The 23,302-nt window shown below is 48.2% G+C and overlaps 1 protein-coding gene across 3 annotated transcripts in view; it reads left to right on the forward strand.

The window, feature by feature from the left end:
- The window catches only part of LRGUK (leucine rich repeats and guanylate kinase domain containing), a 48,645-nt gene that overhangs the window by 14,421 nt on the left and 10,922 nt on the right, over window positions 1-23,302 (forward strand). For all 3 annotated transcript variants that reach the window (XM_087935340.1, XM_087935341.1, XM_087935342.1), the window contains 10 exons: window positions 1,116-1,259; window positions 2,255-2,335; window positions 6,709-6,795; window positions 8,206-8,312; window positions 9,923-10,042; window positions 10,586-10,682; window positions 11,800-11,913; window positions 15,317-15,518; window positions 16,543-16,659; window positions 19,178-19,335. In XM_087935340.1, the coding sequence (XP_087791466.1) occupies window positions 1,116-1,259; window positions 2,255-2,335; window positions 6,709-6,795; window positions 8,206-8,312; window positions 9,923-10,042; window positions 10,586-10,682; window positions 11,800-11,913; window positions 15,317-15,518; window positions 16,543-16,659; window positions 19,178-19,335 (1,227 nt within the window). The remainder of the gene's footprint in view (window positions 1-1,115; window positions 1,260-2,254; window positions 2,336-6,708; window positions 6,796-8,205; window positions 8,313-9,922; window positions 10,043-10,585; window positions 10,683-11,799; window positions 11,914-15,316; window positions 15,519-16,542; window positions 16,660-19,177; window positions 19,336-23,302) is intronic.

Raw genomic sequence — 23,302 nt, forward strand, 5'->3', positions numbered from 1 at the left:
ATTCCTGAGCCAGCATTGTTTACAGGGTCAGCCTATCGTCCCTCAACCATCCGGGTCCTCACTTGACCGACTTCAGAAGGATAGAAGGATGAGTCAACTTTGAGCCGGTCAGGATTGAACTCCTGGCTGTGGGAATGGACAGTTAAAATGCAATACTGCAGTCTTAACTACTGCCCCACCATGGCCCTTCCTTCCTTCCTTCCTTCCTTCCTTCCTTCCTTCCTTCCTTCCTTCCTTCCTTCCTTCCTTCCTTCCTTCCTTCCTCTTTCTCCCTTCCTTAGCACTTACTAATAGCCCTTAGACTTATAGCCCGCCTCACAGTGCTTTTACAGCCCTCTCTAAGCGGTCAACCTTGAGCCGGTCAAGATCAAACTCCTGGCAGTGGGCAGAGTCAGCCTGCAATGCTGCAGTCTCACCACTGCGCCACCACGGTCCTTCCTTCCTTCCTTCCTTCCTTCCTTCCTTCCTTCCTTCCTTCCTTCCTTCCCACTTAGCAATACCGTGTTTCTCATAAAATAAGGCCGGGTCTTATATTTTTGAGCCCGAAAAAACGGCTAGGCCATCTTTTCGGGGTGACTTAGTTCCCCCTCCTTGCATCCTCATCCAGGCCCCTGCGGGCAGCCTCGCCACCAGCCGTCCTCGACGGGTGATCATGGCGAAGTGCAGAGAGCTCCCTACTCCCACCAAACACTTTTGCTGCAGACCCAAGACCTTTGGCACCTGCCGCTGTTGCTTTTCCTTCTGCCCATTCCGCCGCCACGTTTGGAGCTGCCGCTTCCGTGTTTGGAGTGCCGCTGCCATTTGGAGCACCGCCGTCATGTTTGGAGCTGCCGCTTCCGCGTTTGGAGCTGCCGCCGTGTTTGGAGTGGTGGCGGCGCTCCAAATGGCGGTGGTGCTCCAAACAGCGGCAGTGCTCCAAATGCGGAAGCGGCAGCTCCAAACGCGGCGGCAGCTCCAAATGCGGACATGGCAACTCCAAACAGCGGCAGTAACCAGGACATCGGGGGCAAAGTTGGAGCTAATAAAGGGACGCCTGCTGATTATCAGAATGTGTTGCCTTTGTGTCATGTCGCTTTGGGTCATCACAGGAACCTTTACCTTAATTATTTTGGCAGAAATCGAACCAGATCAAAACAGCAGTCGGCTTGGAAAAACTCAAGGTGTTACAAGTGTTGGATTTGTCCGGCAACCAGATCAGCAGCTTGGAGGGTCTGGAAGACCACAACCTCCTGCAGGACATCAACCTGGAAGATAACCAGGTAAGTTATATACAGCAGAGGAGACTCAGCAGCCAACCGCTTGGGGGGAATTCCTCCTCTGGACAAAGGCCAGGAGAGCCACAGAATGGAGATTTTCCCAAAATCTTTCTCTTTTGGATATACTTGGGGGGGGAGGAAAAGAAGGGACCAGAAGTTGCTTGAGAAAATGTACTCTTTAAATTGGACAAACCCATATGAGTAACTCTTATTTTGCATAATTTGTTGCACATATGAGCCATCATCTATCTATCCATCATATCTTTGTTTATCCATGCATGCATCCATCATACCATCCATCCACTGATTCATTCTATCATTGTCCATCTAGTATATAACCATCCATCCATTCTACATCTATATCTACCCTATCTATCTATCTATCTATCTATCTAATCTCTATATCTATCTAATCTATCTATCTATCTATCTATCTACCTACCTACCTACCTACCTACCTACGTACCTACATATCTATCTATCTCTCTCTCTCTCTCTCTCTCTCTATCTATCTATCTACCTACCTACCTACCTACCTACCTACCTACCTACCTACCTATCCACCTATCCACCTACGTACCTATCTATCCTGTCTGTCTGTCTGTCTGTCTGTCTGTCTATCTGTCTATATCATCTATCTACCTATCCATCTATATCGTATCTATCTATCTACCTATCTACTCTATCTATCTATCTATCTATCTATCTATCTATCTATCTATCTATCTATCTAGATTCTTGTCTGTTTCTCTCTATCATCTGTTTATGTCTCTCTAAAGCCACGAGGGCTAAAAAACCTGAGTTTCTTGATTCTTTTTTTTTCTTTTTCCTCCCTGGGCAACTGAGATGAGCAAACTCTTGTGTGTCACCTCTTCCCTGATGGGGCTGTTCCATCCATCCATCCATCCATCCATCCATGATTTTGGAGCTTCCTCCTCCTCCTCCTCCTCCTCCTCCTCCCTCTTTCCTTTAATCCATACCTTTCTTGTCCTCACCAGGTGTCTGAACTGAGCGAGCTGGAGTACATCGAATCTCTGCCTCTGCTGAGAGTGTTCAACCTGTTGGAGAATCCCGTTCAGGTGAGGGAGAAGTCAGGCCATCGATGGAACATTGGAACAGTTGTACATTTTTGTCACGCTAATGTCATTTGTTACGACAATTAAAGGGCAGGTAATGATTTGAGGTAGAATCCACCAAAATTTCAAGAAAGAATGAAATAAATAACATCCCTGGCTGCAGAGTAGGGACAGTTGACCTACCAGAACAGAGATGTCTTCGGTCTGCTTGATTAAGGGCTTCTTAATTTGGCCTCTCTATGGTTTTTAATGGCATTTTTTTCCCCCTGTAGCAGTAGTGGTGGCAAACCTTTTTCGGCTCCCATGCCGATAGCTCCGCGTGCGCTTGCGCAATGCGTGCTGGTGCCCCACATGCCCACTGCTCAATGGGCGCGCGATCCTCCAGCACGCTGCGCATCTGCGCCTGCACACGAGATCCCCTTGACACATGCCACGCGCCTGTGCCTGCGTGCGCGATTCCCCCGCGTGCGCCATGCATCTGCGTACGTGCACGTGATTAACCCTGCGCGCCCTGCGCCTCTGCACATGTGCACGTGTCCCTCGCCCCTCCCCCCCTGCACACGCGCACCAGATACCCGACAATCAGCTGTCGGGCGGCGGCGCACGCAAATGCGCGGTGGGGCACTTCCAGGCGAGCTCTCGTGTGCCGCGGGAAATGGCTCTGCGTTCCACTTCCGGCACATGTGGCATAGGTTCGCCATCACGGCCCTGTAGTCTTTATGTGAGATTTTTATGCTTGGTCGCCACATAGAATAGAATGGAGTGGAACAGAACAGAACAAAACAGAATAGAATAGAATGGAAGAAGAACAGAACAGAACAGAACAGAACAGAACAGAACAGAACAGAACAGAATAGAATAGAATAGAATAGAATAGAATAGAATAGAATAGAATAGAATAGAATAGAATAGAATTCTTTATTGGCCAAATGTGATTGGACACACAAGGAATTTGTCTTTGGTGCATAAACTCTCAATGTACATAAAAGAAAAGATACATTTGTCAAGAGTCAAGAATCATCAGATACAGCACTTAATGATGGTCATAGGATGCAATAAGCCACCAATTCCTACTAGGAGACAGTCAATATAGATCATGAGGATACAAGTGACAAAGTTACAGTCATACAGTCACAAGTGGGAAGGGATGGGTGATAAGAAGTTTAATAGTAATAGTAGGGCAGACTTTGGAAATAGTTGGACAGTGTTGAGGGAATTATTTGTTTAGTAGAGTGATGGCGTTCGGGACAAAACTGTACTTGTGTCTACTTGTTCTGGTGTGCAGGGCTCTATAGCGTTGTTTTGAGGGTGGGAGTTGAAACAATTTATGTCCAGGATGTGAGGGGTCGCTAGATATTTTCACAGCCCTGTTTTTGACTTGTGCAGGATACAGGTCCTCCATGGAAGGCAAGAGGGTAGTAATTGTTGTTTCTGCGGTCCTAATGACTCTCTGAAGTCTGTGTCAGTCCTGTTGGGTTGCAGAACCAAACCAGACAGTGATAGAGGTGCAGATGACAGACTCCATCCTTCCTCGGTAGAACTGGATCAGCAGCTCCTTGGGCAGTTCGAGCTCTCTGAGTTGGCGCAGGAAGAACATTGTTCGATGTGCTTTTTTGATGACATTTTTGATGTTAGGTGTCCATTTTAGGTCTTGTGATATGATAGAACCTGGAAATTTGAAGGTCTCTACTGTTGATACTGTGTTGTCTAGTATTGTAAGAGGTGGTCGTATGGAAGGCATTACGAGAAGAGCAGCCCTATGCGTTTGCATAATAAATACACTAAAATGCAGGAACCTGCTTTGGTGGCTTGGATGTAGGATTTTCTCCGAGTCCTGAGAAACTTCAGAGTTAGGAAACCTTGTCTGCGGGCTCTCCTGCTTGAGCACGGGGTTAGACTAGAAGACCTCCAAGGTCCCTTTCAACTCTCCTCATTCGGTTCGCTGTAACTGCACAAGGAACCAGCCTTCAAATACCAAGGAGGTTAAGAAATGAACGGCGAGCCAACAAGATGGAAAAAAATTCAAGTGAAAGCAGCTTCCTTTTTTTCTTCCTGTGAACATCTGCAGACCTTTCAAGACAAAGGTGGCTTTTGAGGGATTTTCCCCTCCAGAATCTGGACCCCCGTTTTCCTGCACGATGGAGGTGACAGTTTTGGTGCGATTAACAAGCCAGGAGGATCTCTCATCTGTCCCGCCAGCAACATTTAAATCAGAGTCAAATCTCACATCCTGTTCTGGTTTGCCGGCAGCAGGTGCGGACGGCTGAGGTCTCGGAGAACGAGGACTCGGATGAGGGGCCTGCGTGTGATGCAGGGATGGGGCCCAGGACCACCAGGGAGTGGAGTGCTGCCTTTGGAGATGGTGGAGGCTGGCAGCAGTGAGGAAGAGCACCCCGAGGAGCCTGTGCCCAGAGCGCGTGCACTCAGGGCTGCTCGAAGGAAAGAGCAGCTGCAGCAGCACAGGCGACTCAGGAGTAAGGCTGCAAGGTAACGGCCCTTCCCTGAGAAGATAAGAGCCAGCTGAGAAACTGGAGTTCTTTGCAGGAAGCAAAGAAGTTTTTGCACTCAAGCCTTGTGGATGTTTGGACTCTCTTAGTTTGTGTTTGGAGGCTCCGTGCGTTTCAAATATTTCTTAGTAACTTTATCTGGTGTTCTTGGCAGCCTTGCAACATCTTGGCCAGGCTCTTTCTTATCGGAGCTAATTGGTTTGAAGCAGCCTTTTACCCGTGAAGGAACAGGATTCATAAGGAAACATTAAAAGGTTCTGCTGTTACCTTTGTCTCGTGTTTGCTTCCTTGGAACCAGGTTTGGGTCAGAACGCATCCCTGCCGGATGCAGCCTCTGTTTAGGTCTCGTTCTGGAGGAGGGTGGAAGATTTAGCATTCGCATCCAAGTTTTAACAAGTCTTCCAAATAGGCCCCAGGAGGCCAGGGAAGAAATAACACCCATTTATCAGCATTTTCCTGCTTGGTAGAAGTTGCTTGGCACACAATCCACCGGGGATTAGTCTCTTGTGGGAGGCACAGAGCTCTTTAATCCTGACTTTCAAATTCACAATAGAGCTGGAAGGGACCTCGGAAGGTCTTCTAGCCCAACCCCCTGCACAAGCAGGAGACCCCAAAAGCAAAGTTGTGATGGGAATCTGGCTTCCCCACCCCACCCCCAATTGACTTCGCTTGTCAGAAAGTCGCAAAAGGGGAACCCGTGACCCCGGGACACTGCCCCCCGTCATAAATGTGAGTTTGCTTGCCAAGTGTCTGAATTTTGGCTCCTGTGATCGAGGGGATGCAGCGACGGTCATAAGTGTGAAAAGCAGACCTGAGTGTCTTTTTTTTTCCAGCGCTGTTCTGTATCTGAACCATCACCGAACAAACTATTTGCAAGTCGAGATAACCATAAAAATTGAGGACTAGAATAGAACAGGGCCGGAAGGGACCTTGCAGATCATCTAGTCCAGTGGTCGCCAACCAGTGGACTGGGGGGGCCACTGGTGGCCCGCGAGAAAATGGTGGTGGTCCGCAGAGAAATGTCAACCCTCAAAGCAATTTAATCCAGGCTGCGCGGGAACTCAAGGCTGCGCCGCCCACATGGCCCGCGGGAACACGAGGCTTGCGTCGCTTGCATTGCAAACAACACGAGGTAGTGAGGGGAGGGGGTGGAAAGGGTCTCTGCTGCTTCTGGTTCTTCTGCAGAGACCCTGGGAAAATCCCCCACCCCGTTTTCCTATTGGTCGATCATTGATTGATTTATTTTGGATTGCAGGATATCCTCTCTCTCTCTCTCTCTCTCTCTCTCTCTGTCGCTCTCAGTCTCTCTCTCTCTGTGTCTCTCTCTGTCTCTCTTTGTGTTTGTGTCTCTCTGTGTCTCTGTCTCTCTCTGCCTCTATGTGTGTGTCTCTCTGTCTGTTTTTCTTTTTCTGTCTCTGTCTCTCTCTTTGTCTCCGTGTCTCTCTCTCTCTCTCTCTCTCTCTCTATCTCTAACCCCCCCCCCCCACAAGAACGGAGTTGAAAAGCAGGTTAGAAATGTGGCTGGGGGTGGGGAGGTGAGGGATCTTTCTCTGTGTGTGTGTGTATGTGTGTGTGTGTGAGAGAGAGAGAGCACGGACATCACTGCCAGCCCTTCAAGGTTAGATCAGATCTCTCTCTCTCTCTGTCTCTCTCTCTCCCTCTCTTATCTGTCGTAACTTCAAACGGTCGCTAAATGAACTGCCGTAACTCAAGGACACCCTGTAGCCTCTTATTTCCTCTGAGCATCTCTTCCTTCTCTACTTCCCGCGTCAAACTGCGGGAGAATAATGGGATCAAGTAACTTTTCTTCTAATTAGCCTGAAATCGAACCCAAAACTCAAACCAACCCATCTGTGCATTTTCTTTCAGGACCAAGAAGATTATTGGCTGCTGGTGATTTTTATGCTGCTCCGTCTAATCGAACTGGATCACAAGAAGATCTCTGTGGAGGAAAAGGTAAATGCCCCAACCCTGGAACGATGGGAGGCTGAACCTTGAGCTAGTCAGGATCGAACTGCTGGCAGTGGGCAGAGTTAGCCTGCAATATTATGTTTCTAACCACAGTGCCACATCACAGATAGGTGATAGATCGCAATAGCAATAAGATTTATATACCCTGCACAGTGCTTGACTCTCAAATGGTTCACAGAGTCAGCCTATTCCCCACAACCACCTGGGTCCTCATTTTACCAACCTCAGAAGGATGGAAGGCTGAGTCAACCTTGAGCCAGTCAGGATCGAACTGCTGGCAGTGGGCAGAGTTAGCCTGCAATATTGCTTTCTAACCACTGCGTCACCATGGTCGGTCCTTCCTTCCTTCCTTCCTTCTCTCCCTCCCTTCTTTAGCACTTACCAATAGCACTTAGACTTATCTACTACTTCACAGTTCTTTCCAGACCTCTCTAAGCGGTTTACAGGGTCAGCCTCTTGTCCCCAACCATCTGGTCCTCACTTTATTGACTTTGGAAGGATGGAAGGCTGAGCCAACCTTGATCTGGTCAGGATTGAACTGCTGGCAGTGAGCAGTGAATTAGTGTGCAATACTGCAGTCTCACCCCTGCCCCACCATGGCCCTTCCTTCCTCCCTCCCTCCCTCTTTCTTTTTTCTTTCTCTTTCTCTTTCTCTCTCTTTCCCTTTCTCTTTCCTTCCTTCCTTCCTTCCTTCCCTCCCTCCCTCCCTCCCTCCCTCCCTCTTTCTTTTTTCTTTCTCTCTCTTTCCCTTTCTCTTCCTTCCTTCCTTCCTTCCTTCCTTCCTTCCTCCCTCCCTCCCTCCCTCCCTCCTTTCCCTCTTTTTCTTTTCTCTTTCTCTTTCTCTCTCTTTCCCTTCTCTTTCCTTCCTTCCTTCCTTCCTTCCTTCCTTCCTCCTCCCTCCCTCCCTTTCTTTTTCTTTTCTTTCTCTTTCTCTTCCTTCCTTCCTTCCTTCCTTCCCTCCCTCCCTCCCTCCCTCCCTCCCTCTTTCTTTTTCTTTTCTCTCTCTTTCCTTTCTCTTTCCTTCCTTCCTTCCTTCCTTCCTTCCTTCCTTCCTTCCTTCCTTCCTTCCTCCCTCCCTCCCTCCCTCCCTCCCTCCCTCCCTCCCTCCCCTCCCTTAGCACCTACTAATAGCCCTTAGACTTATACACCATTTCACAGGGCTTTCCAGCCCTCTCGAAGCAATCTACAGAGTCAGCCTCTCGCCCCACACAATCGGGGCCCTCATTTTACCCACTCCGGAAGGACGAGTCAACCTTGAGCCGGACAGCATCGAACTGCTGGCAGTTGGCAGAGTTAGCCTGCAATGCTGCATTCTCACCACTGCGCCACCTTGTAAATCAGCCCGTACGCACCATTAACCTACATTTTCCCCCCTTTCTCTTAACGTGGGAGCAGGTTGCCGCTGTGAACAAGTACGACCCCCCTCAGGAAGTGGCAGCTTCCCAGGACCACATGACTCACATCATGTACAGCATGATGCAACCCCAGCACATCTTCCACAGGTGAACCCCCCTTCCTCTCCCTCCTCTTCCTCTCCTCTCCTTCTCTTTTCCAAACTAGAGGGTGTCCCAGAAACACCCTGGCAGTACGGAATTGAACTGAATCTGGGTTACCCCAGCAGACGATCCCCTTGTGTTAGTCCTCCCCTCTCTTCAAAGCAATGATTCCCGCCTCTTCATTTCCTTGGAAACAACCGGTCAGGGCAGCGGTTTTCTCACGCCCCAAACGAGAGAGGCGCAAGGAGCCCTTAACAGCACCCACTGATCACGAAAAACTCCCCCGGAAGTGACAAAGACTTGCAGCTATGATGGCTTCAAGATGTTTCTCTTAATATCAGAGGACAGAATCGGAATAGAACAGAACGGAAATAGAGCAGAAAAGAGTAGGGAATAGAATAAGAATAGGGATTAGAATTAGAATTAGAATAGGAATATGGGATAGGGATAGGGATAGGGATAGGGATAGGGTAGGGTAGGGTAGAGTAGAGTAGAGTAGAATAGAATAGAATAGAATAGAATAGAATAGAATAGAATAGAATAGAATAGAATAAGAGTAGAGTAGAATGGAATCGTTGGAAGGGACCTTGCAGGTCATCTAGTCCAACCCCCACCCACCCAAGCAGGAGACCTTAAACCATCCCTGACAAATGGGCAGTCTTCTTGAAAGCCTCCAAGGATGAAGCTCCCAGAACTTCTGTTCCGTGGATTGATTTTTCTCACTGTCAGAAAGTTTCTCCTTATTTCCAGGTTGAATCTCTCCTTGTGCAGTTTCCATCCATTATTCCTTGTCTGGCCTTCAGGTGCTTTAGAAAATGTCTTGCCCCCTTCCTCCTCTCTGTGGCAGCCCCTCAAATATTGGAAGACTGCTGTCCTGTCTCCCCTGGTCCTTCTCTTTCCTAACTAATTAGGCCCAGTTCCAGCAACCATTCATCGTACGTTTTGGCCTCCAGTTCCCTAATCATCCTGGTTACTCTTCTCTGTACTTTTTCTAGAGTCCCAACCTCTTTTTTATAGTGTGGTGACCAAAACTGGATGCAGGACTCTAGGTGTGGTCTTACTAAGGCTTTATAGAGTGGTATTAGTACCTCCCTTGATCTCGATTGTATCCCTCTGTTAATGCAACTTAGAATTGCATTGGCTTTTTTGGCTGCTGCTGCACACGGCTGGCTCCTATTTAGCTGGTTGTCCGCTAAGACTCCCAAGATCCCTCTCCCAGTTCCTGCTATTGAGCCTGGTTTCACCCAGTCTTTGATTCTCTTCCTTCAAAATAATTAAAGGAACAGCATCCCCTCAAGTCTGTACATCGTTTTATTCTTAGAAAACTCTTTAAGGACTTTGGAAAGCTTTGATTGTTCAAAGTCTGGAAGCGTTTTGGTTTTTAACCAACTCAATTTTGAAAGAAGACCCTGGTTGCATTAAATAAAATCCCATCGCTCCATGATCTAGTACACCATCCTAATAGAAATTCATCTATTACAATCATTTGAATTTGAATTCTTTATTGTCATTGTACATAGTTCATCTATTACAGTGACGAGATACTCACCCAGAGGTTTTGTGTGTAATGTTCTTGTTTGAGAGGCTCCATCAAGCTTTCTCTTCTCTTTCCACAGCACCCTGCCCAGCCTCGATGCTCCCTACCCCATGTTGGTGTTGACTGGACCGTTGGCCTGCTGGAAGCGAGAACTTTGTCACCGGCTGTGTCGGAAGTTCAACAATTATTTCAGATACAGGTATGAGTCCTACGCCTTTGGGAATCTTTGGGGAGTTGGTGGAGGCAGTGTCAACTAAAAAAATACCCCTTTGGTCTTTTTACTTGCCAGCAGAAAGGGAGTGGTGGATAACCAGTGCATTCCTTAAATGCCTCAGATAATCCCCTTGGCAGAGTTTGGGGGAGAGAAAGAAAGACTTCTGCGGCTTCTGCTGCTTTCCTTGCATGAAGCCAAAAGTCTCTCTCTCTCTCTCTCTCTCTCTCTCTTTCCCCCTGAGAACGGAGCTGGAGACGGTAAAGAAAGATCGTTCAATAGGAAAACAGGGTGGGGAATTTTCCTGCAGACTTTTGGGGGGATTTTCCCAGGTCTCTGGTCTGGGGGATTTAAAATGATGAGTTTGGCGGTTCCTGAGGTCCAAAAGGATGGCGACCCCTGGACTAGAAGATCTCTTGAGGTCCCCTCTGGCTCTGTCATTCTGTAACTCAGTTCAACTCTGAACGGGACCTCAGCCTTCCTCACCCCCTGTTCTCACTTCCTTCTCTTTCTGCTTGGCTTCCTACTCAGCCCCTGTCATACCACCAGGAGCCCTTATTTCGGAGAAGAGAACAGATTAGATTACCATTACGTATCTCAGGAGGAATTTGACAAGATGGTGAACATGGTAAGGAGGGAATCCGGTCTGTTGGGAAGTAACCAAGGAAGGTTGTCATCAAATCCATCCTAGCTCACGTTCAGGATGGACAGAAGGACGAGATGTTTGGGCCTCCGGAGATTGAAGAAATCTAGCAAGTTTGCTGTCTTGTATGTCCCTCGTTGTCGCGTTGTCGTATGTGGGAAACACTTGGAGGATTCGAACGGGTGTCTTGTGATCTCTCAGCTGATGGGAAAGTTTGGTGCAACAAAACTGATAGAAGAGAATAGGACAGGACATGGACGATGGGCCCCGTGGTGCTCTCTGAGCGTGGTTGTTTTCTTGTGCACGTTTTATGACGTCACGAAGGTTACATCATCAGTACCAGAAGAGAGAGGGCAAACCCTTCTAGCATTGATGCTATTACCTTAACTCGGTCCTGAAACATCTGCAAGAAAACCACCAAAGCTCAGAGGACTCCAAAGAACAACTAGGAGGAGGAGGAGGAGGAGGAGGAGGAGGAGGAGGAGGAGGAGGAGGAGGAGGAGGAGGAGGAGGAGGAGGAAGAAATGGACTGTAGGGTCCTTGGTGCCCTCTGAGCTTGGTGGCTTCTTTGCAGACATTGCATGACCCAACTAGGTAACATCATCAGTGCTAGAAGAGAAGAGGAGGAGGAGGAGAAGGAAGAGGAGGAGATGGACTGTAGGGTCCTTGGTGCTCTCTGAGCTTGGCGGCTTCTTTGCAGACATTGCATGACCCAACTAGGTAACATCATCAGTGCTAGAAGGGAGGAGGAGGAGGAGGAGGAGATGGACTGTAGGGTCCTTGGTGCTCTCTGAGCTTGGCGGTTTCCTTGCAGACCTTTCATGACCCAGCTAGGTAACATCATCAATGCTAGAAGGGACTGAGCAAACCCCACTCCTCTCTAGCACTGAGGATGTTACCTAATTCGGTACCTGAAATGTCTGCAAGGAAACCACCAGGCTCAGAGAGCACCAAGGATCCCCACAAGAGGAGGATAGCTGGTAAACTATCCAAACTCCACTGTGCTAGAATTCAAGCAGGGCTCCTTTGGACTGCCCGTCGTCCTTGGCTTTTTGGCTTCCCCGGGGCTTCTGTTTATCTTTCTCGCCTTTTCTCATTGCAGGGGAAATTCATAGCCACTTTCAAATATAACGGCTTCTACTACGGGCTGAGCCGAGAGATCATTGAAAGCATCGCTAGGGAGGGGCTGGCAACCTGCGCGCATTTAGAAATCGAGGTAGGAAGCCCCCTGGCTGCAGAAGCATTTTCAGCGCGGTTTACGCACTTGGGTTGAAACTGTGGTCTGACCCAAGGGAAGCAGGAAGGGCTGGGGAAGGGCTGAAGGTCAGACTCCTGTAGGGGAGGGAGGGAAGAGAATTGTGGGAGAAAGAAGGAAGCGGGGCTGGAAGAGTCAGCAAACTCCCGGGAAGCACATCTTAGGACAGTGTTTCTCAACCTTAGCAACTTCAAGACAGATGGACTCCCATTCCCAGAATTCCCCACCCAGCATGCTTTGAGATGGGTGGACTTCAACTCCCAGAATTCCCCAGTCAAGCATGATTTAAGATGGGTGGACTTCCACTCCCAGAATTCCCCAGTTAAGCAGGCTTTAAGATGGGTGGACTTCCACTCCCAGAATCCCCCAGCCAACATTCTTTGAGATGGGTGGACTTCCACTCCCAGAATCCCCCAGCCAGCAGGCTTTGAGATGGGTGGACTTCAGCTCCCAGAATTCCCCAGCCAGTAGGCTTTGAGATGGGTGGATTTCCACTCCCAGAATTCCCCCATCCAGAAGGCTTTGAGATGGGTGGACTTCAGCTCCCAGAATTCCCCAGCCAACACGCTTTGAGATGGGTGGACTTCCACTCCCAGAATCCCCAACCAGAAGGCTTTGAGATGGGTGGACTTCCACTCCCAGAATTCCTCAGCCTGAAGGCTTTGAGATGGGTGGACTTCAACTCCCAGAATCCCCCAGCCAGAAGGCTTTGAGATGGGTGGATTTCCACTCCCAGAATCCCCCAGCCAGAAGGCTTTGAGATGGGTGGACTTCCACTCCCAGAATCCCCCAGCCAGAAGGCTTTGAGATGGGTGGATTTCCACTCCCAGAATTCCCCATCCAGAAGGCTTTGAGATGGGTGGACTTCAGCTCCCAGAATTCCCCCAGCCAGAAGGCTTTGAGATGGGTGGACTTCAGCTCCCAGAATTCCCCAGCCAACTTGTTTTGAGATGGGTGGACTAACTCCCAGAATTCCCCAGCCAGAAGGCTTTGAGATGGGTGGACTTCAGCTCCCAGAATTCCCCAGCCAACATTCTTTGAGATGGGTGGATTTCCACTCCCAGAATCCCCAGCCAGTAGGCTTTGAGATGGGTGGATTTCCACTCCCAGAATTCCCCATCCAGAAGGCTTTGAGATGGGTGGACTTCAGCTCCCAGAATTCCCCAGCCAACACGCTTTGAGATGGGTGGACTTCCACTCCCAGAATCCCCCAACCAGAAGGCTTTGAGATGGGTGGACTTCCACTCCCAGAATTCCTCAGCCTGAAGGCTTTGAGATGGGTGGACTTCAACTCCCAGAATCCCCAGCCAGAAGGCTTTGAGATGGGTGGATTTCCACTCCCAGAATCCCCCAGCCAGAAGGCTTTGAGATGGGTGGACTTCCACTCCCAGAATCCCCAGCCAGAAGGCTTTGAGATGGGTGGATTTCCACTCCCAGAATTCCCCATCCAGAAGGCTTTGAGATGGGTGGACTTCAGCTCCCAGAATTCCCCAGCCAGAAGGCTTTGAGATGGGTGGACTTCAGCTCCCAGAATTCCCCAGCCAACTTGTTTTGAGATGGGTGGACTAACTCCCAGAATTCCCCAGCCAGAAGGCTTTGAGATGGGTGGACTTCAACTCCCAGAATTCCCAGCCAACTTGTTTTGAGATGGGTGGACTTCAACTCCCAGAATTCCCCAGCCAGAAGGCTTTGAGATGGGTGGACTTCAACTCCCAGAATTCCCCAGCCAACTTGTTTTGAGATGGGTGGACTAACTCCCAGAATTCCCCAGCCAGAAGGCTTTGAGATGGGTGGACTTCAACTCCCAGAATTCCCCAGCCAACTTGTTTTGAGATGGGTGGACTTCAACTCCCAGAATTCCCCAGCCAGAAGGCTTTGAGATGGGTGGACTTCAACTCCCAGAATTCCCCAGCCAGAAGGCTTTGAGATGGGTGGACTTCAACTCCCAGAATTCCCCAGCCAACTTGTTTTGAGATGGGTGGACTTCAACTCCCAGAATTCCCCAGCCAACTTGTTTTGAGATGGGTGGACTCCCATTCCCAGAATTCCCCAGCCAGAAGGCTTTGAGATGGGTGGACTCCCATTCCCAGAATTCCCCAGCCAGAAGGCTTTGAGATGGGTGGACTTCAACTCCCAGAATTCCCCAGCCAACTTGTTTTGAGATGGGTGGACTCCCATTCCCAGAATTCCCCAGCCAGAAGGCTTTGAGATGGGTGGACTCCCATTCCCAGAATCCCTCAGCCAGCAGGCTTTGAGATGGGTGGACTCCCATTCCCAGAATTCCCCAGCCAACTTGTTTTGAGATGGGTGGACTCCCATTCCCAGAATCCCTCAGCCAGCAGGCTTTGAGATGGGTGGACTTCTACTCCCAGAATCCCCCAGCCAGAAGGCTTTGAGATGGGTGGACTCCCATTCCCAGAATCCCTCAGCCAGCAGGCTTTGAGATGGGTGGACTTCAACTCCCAGAGTTCCTTGGCCGGCATGCATTAAGATAATTGTCCGAAAGAGCTTTTTCAAAAGGCAACTGGACTTACTTGTTTTTCTTTGAAGACATGTTGCTTCTTCTCACCCAGGAAGCTTCTTCAGCTCTGGCTGGATGGAGGGAATGGAAGGATTGATATTCCCGGCAGAAACCTGGTCATTTGCGTCCTTTTTAGAGAGTCGCTGAGGCCACTTGGAGGTTTGTCTGCAGTTCTCAGGGTCACCTGAATGGTGCAAATGGGTGTGGAGCCTTCTTAGAACCGCTGAAAAGATTGTGTTGTAGACTGGAGATGGATGATGTCGTATCCCTCCCCCTCTGTGGAGGGAGGGCTGTTCAGTTGAACTTTCAAGTGGCCTCAAGGACCCCCTAAAATACGCAAATAACCCTCCGTTGGCAAGGAGTATAAATCCTTCTCTTCCCTAACATCCAGGCGGAGCTGAAGAACCCCTTTGGATTAAAATCGAAACGCCTTCAAGATAGTCCAGTTGCCTCTTGAAAAAGCACCTTTGGAACAACCACAGCCTGGAGGACTGAGAATCTCCATGGACATTTAATTTAGGGGGGACTTCAACTCCCAGAATTCCCCAGCCAGCATGCTTTAAGATATGTGAACATCAACTCCTAGAATGCTGGCTGGGGAATTCTGGGAGTTGAAGTCTTCAAAGGTTGAAAAACAGTGCCAAAAGAAGACGGTTGGCCGAGATTTATAGGCCTCTTAATGCGGCTCAGCCACACAGTTTGGAGAACTCAAAGCTAGCACCCTTGGGGTATTTTATTTTTTAAAAAATCTTACGGCTTTCTGTGTTGAATTGGTCCTTGGAGTTATTTTTCATGAAGGCCCACAAACTCCCAACAGCTAAACTTTCTCTCCGTCTCTCAAAGGGCGTCAGAAGTTTGAAGAATTCCTACTTCGAACCACGATACATCCTACTGATCCCGGTGAACAAAGAGAAATACGGGGGTCACCTCCGCAGGATGGGGTTATTCAGTAGGCCGGAGATCGAGGAAGCTCTCCGTAGGGTGGACATGTACACCCTAGTGAATCAGGATTTCCCGGGATTCTTCGATGCCGTCGTCAATGTAGGTCAGTCTGTTGTTTCATAAACTAGGTTATAAACCTAACCCTAACCAGAAGAATTGTTATGTCCTGAGGACTCTAGGAGTTCTCACTCAGGTCCACTCACTTTGTGTGTGGACCATTCCCGATTGCATTGGTTGATCAGCAGCCAGTATAACACCTCAACAGTTGCTTCACTGCCAGTTCCAGGTTCTCCATTTTGTATAACTAGAAGTATTGTTGACTCATCAATTTCCCTCTCATTGCTCAAACTTAGCCAGAATCATCAGTATATTTGAAGCAAATGGAAGTGGACCCGATTGCACAGCTCGGCCCAGAATTCACCTAACAGCTTCAGACGGCTTTTGATGCACTTGACTCAACTCCCAGAATTCCCCATCCAGCATGCTTAAGATGGGTGGACTTCCACTCCCAAAATTCCGCTGCCAGCAGGCTTTAAGATGAGTGGACTTCCACTCACAGAATTCCCTAGTCAGCAGACTTTAAGAGGGGTGGACTTCGACTCCCAGAATTCCCCTGCCAGCAGGCTTTAAGAGGGGTGGACTTCCACTCCCAGAATTCCTCAGCCTGAAGGCTTTGAGATGGGTGGACTTTAACTCCCAGAATTCCTCAGCCTGAAGGCTTTGAGATGGGTGGACTTCAACTCCCAGAATCCCCCAGCCAGCAGGCTTTGAGATGGGTGGACTTCCACTCCCAGAATTCCCTTACCAGCAGGCTTTGAGGCAGGTGGACTTCAACTTCCAGAATGCTTGCTGGGGCATTCTGGGAGGTTGAAGTCCCGCCATGCCATTTGCCAAGCACCCATGACTGCTGGGATGCTATAACGATCGTAAGTAAAAAAACCGTCTGCAAGTCCTAAGTCACTTTCTTTCAATGCCCTTGTAATTTTGAACTGTCACAAAAACAAGGGATCATCGTACGTTAAAGCCTACTTAGATGCGTTGCAAGAATGATTTGGGTTGCTAGCGGGTGCAGCTTCTCCCAACCTTGACCAAAGCTCTTCTCTTCTTCCCCCTCACAAACCCTCCAGATGATTACGATGAAGCCTTCTCCAAACTCAGCAGCCTTCTGGAAGAGTTCCTGGGACTGGTGCAGCCTTCCGAATCCGAAACTAAGGGGCCTACAACCGGCAGCAAATCCCTTTCAGGTACTAAACACGGCTGAATCCTACAACGCCCAGAATTCCTCAGCCAGCATGTCTGGCAGAAGACTTCTGGGAGTTGGAAGTCCACAAGTCTTAAAGGTGCCAAGGTTGGAGGCCCTGTTCCTGTCCAACCCTCTACTTTGAGATCAGAGATGTATTTCATGAGTAATTTGGAACATGAAAATCCATCACAATGTAATGACCTTTATAAGTAAGATAGTACTTACTAACAACCCATTGCAATGAGGTCCAGAGATAGTAGCCAACTCCAGAAAGGACAGCTACCTTCAGTGGTCCTGGTTTGAGATTCACCTCTTCTTTTCTACGGTTCTTCTGAAGCCCACCCAGTGGTGTGTCATCTTACTGGATGTACTTTCCTAATTCCCTCATACTGTCCATAAATTAACACCTTGTAGGTATATGCCAACTCGCTTACCATCTGCTACTTTGTCCCCTTTTTTTTCTCAAAGTCCCAAATTTGGGGATCCAAAATAGCTCTTAGTTCTGTCCAGCAAATATATGCTTTTTGAAGGAGAAGCAAATAGCAAACATATTGATGTTCCTGCCAAATCAGAATGGAATGGAATGGAATGGAATGGAATGGAATAGAATAGAATAGAATAGAATAGAATAGAATAGAATAGAATAGAATAGAATAGAATAGAATAGAATAGAATTCTTTATTGGCCAAGTGTGATTGGAGACACAAGGAATTTGTCTTTGGTGCAAATGCTCTCAGTGTCCATAAAAGAAAAGAGACATTCGTCAAGAGTCAAGAATCATCAGGTCCAACACTTAATGATAGCCATAGGTTACAATAAGAATGGAATGGAATGGAATGGAATTAGAATTAGATTGGAATAGAATAGAATAGAATAGAATAGAATAGAATAGAATAGAATAGAATAGAATAGAATAGAATAGAATAGAATAGAATAGAATAGAATAGAATTCTTTATTGGCCAAGTGTGATTAGATACACAAGGAATTTGTCTTGGTGCAAATGCTCTCAGTGTACATAAAAGAGACATTCATCAAGAGTCAAGAATCATCAGGTACAACACTTAATAATAGTCATAGGGTACAATAAGCAATTAAATCATACTAGGAAACAGTCGATATAAATCGTAAGGATGCAAAGAACAAGGTTATAATCATACAGTCTGGGAGGGGATGGGTGATAAGGAGGGATGAGAAGATTATTAGTAATAGTAGTGCAAACTTTGTAAATAGTTGGACAGTGTTGAGGGGATTATTTGTTTAGCAGAGGGATGGCGTTTGGGGAAAAACTGCCCTTGTGTCTAGTTGTTCTGGTGTGCAGTGCTTTATAGCGTCGTTTTGAGGGTAGGAGTTGAAACAGTTTATGTCCAGGATGCGAGGGGTCTGTAGATATTTTCACAGCCCTCTTTTTGACTCATGCAGGATACAGGTCCTCCATAGAAGACAGGTTGGTAGCCATTGTTTCTTCTGCAGTCCTATTTACTCTCTGGAGTCCGTGTCTGTCCTGTTGGGTTGCAGAACCAAACCAGACAGTTATAGAGGTGCAGATGACCGGCTCAATAGTTCCTCTGTAGAACTGGATCAACAGCTCCTTGGGCAGTTTGAGCTTTCTGAGTTGGCGCAGGAAGAACATTCTTTGTTGTGTTTTTTTGATGACATTTTTGATGTTAGGTGTCCATTTTAGGTCTTGTGATATAATAGAACCTAGAAATGTGAAAGTCTCTACTGTTGATACGGTGTTGTCTAGCATTGTAACAGGTGGTCGTATGGGAGGGTTTCTTCTAAAGTCTACCACCATTTCTACGGTTTTGAGTGTGCTCAGTTCCAGATTGTTCCGGTTACACCATGAGGCAGGTTGTACAACCTCCCATCTGTGTGCGGATTCGTCATTGTCTCGAATAAGATCAATTTCTGTTGCGTCATCGGCTCGGCAGATTGCAAGTATTTCGCCATGCTTGCAAAATCAGCTCAGCCGGCGTTATTATATATTGTTAATTTGAGGCCTTCAATTTAGGCAGAGGCCTACACCAACTTTAGGGCCTAGTTGTCCTTTACTCACACCCCTGTCTAAGGGAGGAGTCCTTACATCATTCTAAACAAATGGCCGTCCAATCCTTTCTTGAAACTGCCCAGTGATGGGCCAGACACAACTCCTCTCGTGGAAGGAAAGAGTCAGTTTGGTCTAATGGTTCCACCATTCTGGATATACAAATTAACAGAATAACAGAGGTGAAAGGAACCCCGGAGGTCATCTAATCCAACCCCCTGCTCAAGCAGGAGAGCCTCTACCAGAGGTCTCCAAATCTGACAACTTTAAGACTTGTGGACTTCAACTCCCAGAATTCCTCAGCCAGGAATTCTGGGAGTTGAAGTCCACACGTCTTAAAGGTGCCAAGTTTGGGAGGGCCCCTGCCCTACCTCATGTCAGAAAACAGCAGCTTTCTGGAAACCTCCCATGATGGAACACCCACAATTTCTGAGGGCAAAGCCGTTCCGCCGATTATCTGCCGTTTGTTTTTAGCTCCCAACAAGGAGTCGTCTGCATCTCTGAAGGTAAGCAGCATCCGAGGGACCGATGGTGTCGCCCCCTCGCCTACGCCCAATGAATTTATGGATTCTTCCGCCAAAAATTACACCGCCAAAATATCAGCTCGACTTTCAGCGCAGAAGACCCCGGTGGTAAGTAAGAGAGACCAGAACATGTTTGGAGTTATTGATGAAACACAAAAGTCATGTTAACCAAACTGGACACTCGCAAGCACCTACGCTTTGGAGTCCAGATGGATTTCCAGAAAAGTCCCAAAGGTTGTTCCGACACAGCTCCCCAAACACAGCAAACCCTCTGAAGTTAACTCAAATATTCATTTCTTAGGAGCGCCGGAAGCCCCAGCAAATAGTTTCTCTCTCACTGCAGGCTAACTACTCTGTCTGGCAAAGAGATGAATAGTTGTCTGTCACATCTATTCATCTCCAACCCCTGCCTTTTATCCCCAAGCTAGGTTGGGGCTTCACTAGCAGTGGTAGTTTTTCCGTCCCAAGGACCGGCTCATAGATTTCCACTGCTCTCCTCTCCTCTGCTTTCTGTGCATCCGTGCATCAGACACTGACGCAAGCTGTTCCTCCTCTTCCTCACCAGCCGCCTCCAAACTGAGAGGAGAGCTGACGGACGGCCCAGGCTCCATCTCTCTCTCTCTCTCTCTCTCTCTCTCTTTGCCAGCTCCATTCCCTCTTCTTCCTCAGAGCTCTCATGATGCCGGCCCTGACTCCCTGACACCTATGCCTCCTCCTGATTCAGTTGCTGGAGGGGCCGGTGGCCGACAGACCACAACAAAGATGCTTTCCCCAAAAGGCAACTGGACTTTCTTGGTTTTTTCTTTTTCCTTTGAAAAAAGAAAGTTCTTTGTCAGAACTGCCCTCATACGCTTGACCTTTGCAGTTACTAACTGTGAGTCTGCCGTGAATCATGGGGCGGAGGGAGGCAGTTGGGAGTGGGGACCGCTCATCATACCTTCCAAAGACACCATCTCAGGGTCAAAGCACTGGGAATGGAATGCAACGGCTCACCACCCGGTCTGCTGTCGAAGAGACAGTTCCCAAAACAACGTATTCAAATACGATTGGACAATAAGGGTCCAGCAAGGGGGAGGTCCTGTGGCGGAACCATATGAGGAACGCTATCTGGCAGAGTTTGGCATGCAAACCTCAGCTCTGGCTTTCCTATTGTGATAATAATCACAAAACACAGCCGGAGACACGTGAACAATATGGAAGAGCGTTATTATTAAGTTCTTGCAAAAGGGAATTCTGCTCATTGGCAGAAGACGTTCTCCCCAGGAGGTCTGGGGTTTATATACAGGCTCAAATATACAGTCTCTGCCTCTTTCCTGGGTTCACAATCTGTCCAAGCTATGTATCTCCCTACGCCATACCCATAGCGTAACACCTGTTTCTTTGCCTTTGGAAACTACCCTCGTTCTCATGGCTTTTTCCTGTTATGTCCATCTAAGCACAATGGATCATCAACAGGTTTCCATTGGGTCAGAATGACCTAGCATAACACCTATTCCAGCCAAGAACTTGACATTTTACTTTTAAAACATAACAAGTTAAAAAAAAAACACGATATGTTTGTTAGAGACAGTTATATAACTGTCCAGTAATCATGGCACAGTTCTTCGGTCCTTCATTTTCTCAGGTGTAACTTACAATATATAATTTCCACATATAATAGCTATACTGTAAACCGCTTGACTTTTAGTAAAGTATATCTTTAGCTAAAAATGGGAATTGGGGGTCTTTTTTTCTCTAAAGGACCAAGTTGGGCAGGTTTGACACATTTCGCTTCTCGTGCAAAAAGCTTCTGAAGGAGATGACCAGGCTGAGCCCAAGCGAGGGGGTCAAACACATCGTAAGCTAGGAGCCCCTTCCCACCCACAAGAGATCCAGACCAACTTCTTATCTACCGCTCATTTCCCCTTGACCATTAGTAGTTCAGATTCTTGTAGAGAGCTGAAGTTTGCAATAAATCTTTAGACTCATCTGGACCGCCCGAATCTCCGGATTTCTGCGGCGCTTGGCAGCTTCTTCAGTTCAGAAGGTTTATTTTCTTCCCTCGCTCATCCTGTGGAATCTTTTTTTCATCCCAGGCTATGGGCGAAGAACGTCAACGCGAGCGGATCCTCAAGGGCTCCCATTCAAGGATCCCAAGCCACAGAAAAGGGTCCCTTGATTTGACTTGAAAGAAGCCCAGGGAGTCTTCCATCGTGGATCCATTTATGGTCCTCCCTGGGGGAAAACATACTCAACGGAGAAGTTCCACTTCTCCCAGAAGTCCACAAGTCTTCAAGTTTGGAAGCTCCTAGCATGGCTGGCTGAGAAATTCTGGGACTTGAAGTCCATAAATCTTCAAGTTTGGAGACTCCTAGCATGGCTGGCTGAGGAATTCTGGGAATTGAAGTCCATAAATCTTCAAGTTTGGAGACTCCTAGCATGGCTGGCTGAGGAATTCTGGGACTTGAAGTCCACAAGTCTTCAAGTTTGGAGGCTCCTAGCATGGCTGGCTGAGGAATTCTGGGAATTGAAGTCCATAAATCTTCAAGTTTGGAGGCTCCTAGCATGGCTGGTTAGGGAATTCTGGGAGTTGAAGTCCACAAGTTTTAAAGTTGCCAATTTCGGAGACCCCTGTTTTAAGCAGTCTGATCCCCTCAAAATCAGGAGCATCGTAGTAGCACCATATCTGGCTACCTTTCACTCCAGCATAAGTGAAGTTGATGGCTTACAAGAAAATTAATAGCTGAAAAAATGGGTGTCCCCAGACTTCTTCTGATGGGTTGTTCCGCACACTAAGTCTCTGGGGCTCTCTTCCAGCAAATTCTTCAACCGGCCCATAGGAGAAGTTTGAGTTTGACTAGTCTAGTGAAAAGAAGGACACGGGGGGGACATGAGAGCAGTCTTCCAGTATTTGAGGGTCTGCCACAAAGAGGAGGGGGTCAAATTATTCTCCAAAGCACCAGAGGGCAGCGCAAGAAACAATGGTTGGAAACTCATCAAGGAGAGAAGCAACCTGGAATTAAGGAGAAACTTTCTAACATTGAGGACAGTTTACCAGTGGAACAGCTCTGCCACCAGAAGTTCTGGGAGCTTCATCCCTGGAGGCTTTCAAGAAGAGACTGGACAGCCATTGGTCTGAAATGGTATAGGCTCTCCTGTTTGAGCAGGGGGTTGGACTAGAAGATCTCCAAGGTCCCTTCCAACTTATTCTGCTATTCTTCCTTCCTTCCTTTCCTCCCTCCCTTCGTTCCTTCCCTTCCTCCGTCCCTCCCTTTCTTCTGTCCCTCTGTCCCTCCCTTCCTTTCTTCCTTTCTTCCTTCCCTTCCCCCATCCCTCCCTTTCTTCCATCCATCTGTCCATTCCTCCCTTCCTTTCTTCCTTCCCTTCCTTCCTTCCCTTCCTCCATCCTCCCTTTCTTCTGTCCATCTGTCCCTCCCTTCCTTTCTTCCTTCCCTTCCTTCCTTCCCTTCCTCCATCCTCCCTTTCTTCTGTCCATCCATCCCTTCCATTCTTCCTTCCCTCCCTTCCCTTCTTTTCTTCCTTCATTCCTTCTCTTCCCTTCCTCCATCCCTCCCTTTCTTCCGTCCCTCCCTCCATTTTTCCTTCCCTCCCTTCCCTTCCTTTCTTCCTTCATTCCTTCCCTTCCTCCATCCCTCCCTCCCTTCTGTCCCTCTGTCCCTCCCTTCCTTTCTTCCTTTGTTCCTTCCCTTCCCCCGTCCCTCCCTTTCTTCCATCCATCTGTCCATTCCTCCCTTCCTTTCTTCCCTCCATTCCCTTCGTTCCTTCCCTTCCTCCACCCCTCCCTTTCTTCTGTTCCTTCCTTCCTTCCTTCCTTCCTTCCTTCCTTCCTTCCTTCCTTCCTTCCTTCCTTCCTTCCTTCCTTCCTTCCTCCCTCCCTCCCTCCCTCCCTCCTTCCCTTCCCTTCCCTTCCCTTCCCTTCCCTTCCCTTCCCTTCCTCCATCCTCCCTCCCTTCCACCTTTCCCTCCTTCTCCATCCCTGGAGTTTTTTCCAGAAGAGGCCGGACATCCCCCTTGTCTGGAATGGTCCAGGCTCTCCTGTTTGAGCAGGGGTGGGTGGGGGGGTGGACTAAAAGAC

The sequence above is a fragment of the Pseudonaja textilis genome, chromosome 5 (assembly GCF_049901715.1).
Source record: "Pseudonaja textilis isolate UNSWEBS1 chromosome 5, rPseTex1.2, whole genome shotgun sequence".
In the NCBI taxonomy this organism is placed as follows: domain Eukaryota; kingdom Metazoa; phylum Chordata; class Lepidosauria; order Squamata; family Elapidae; genus Pseudonaja; species Pseudonaja textilis.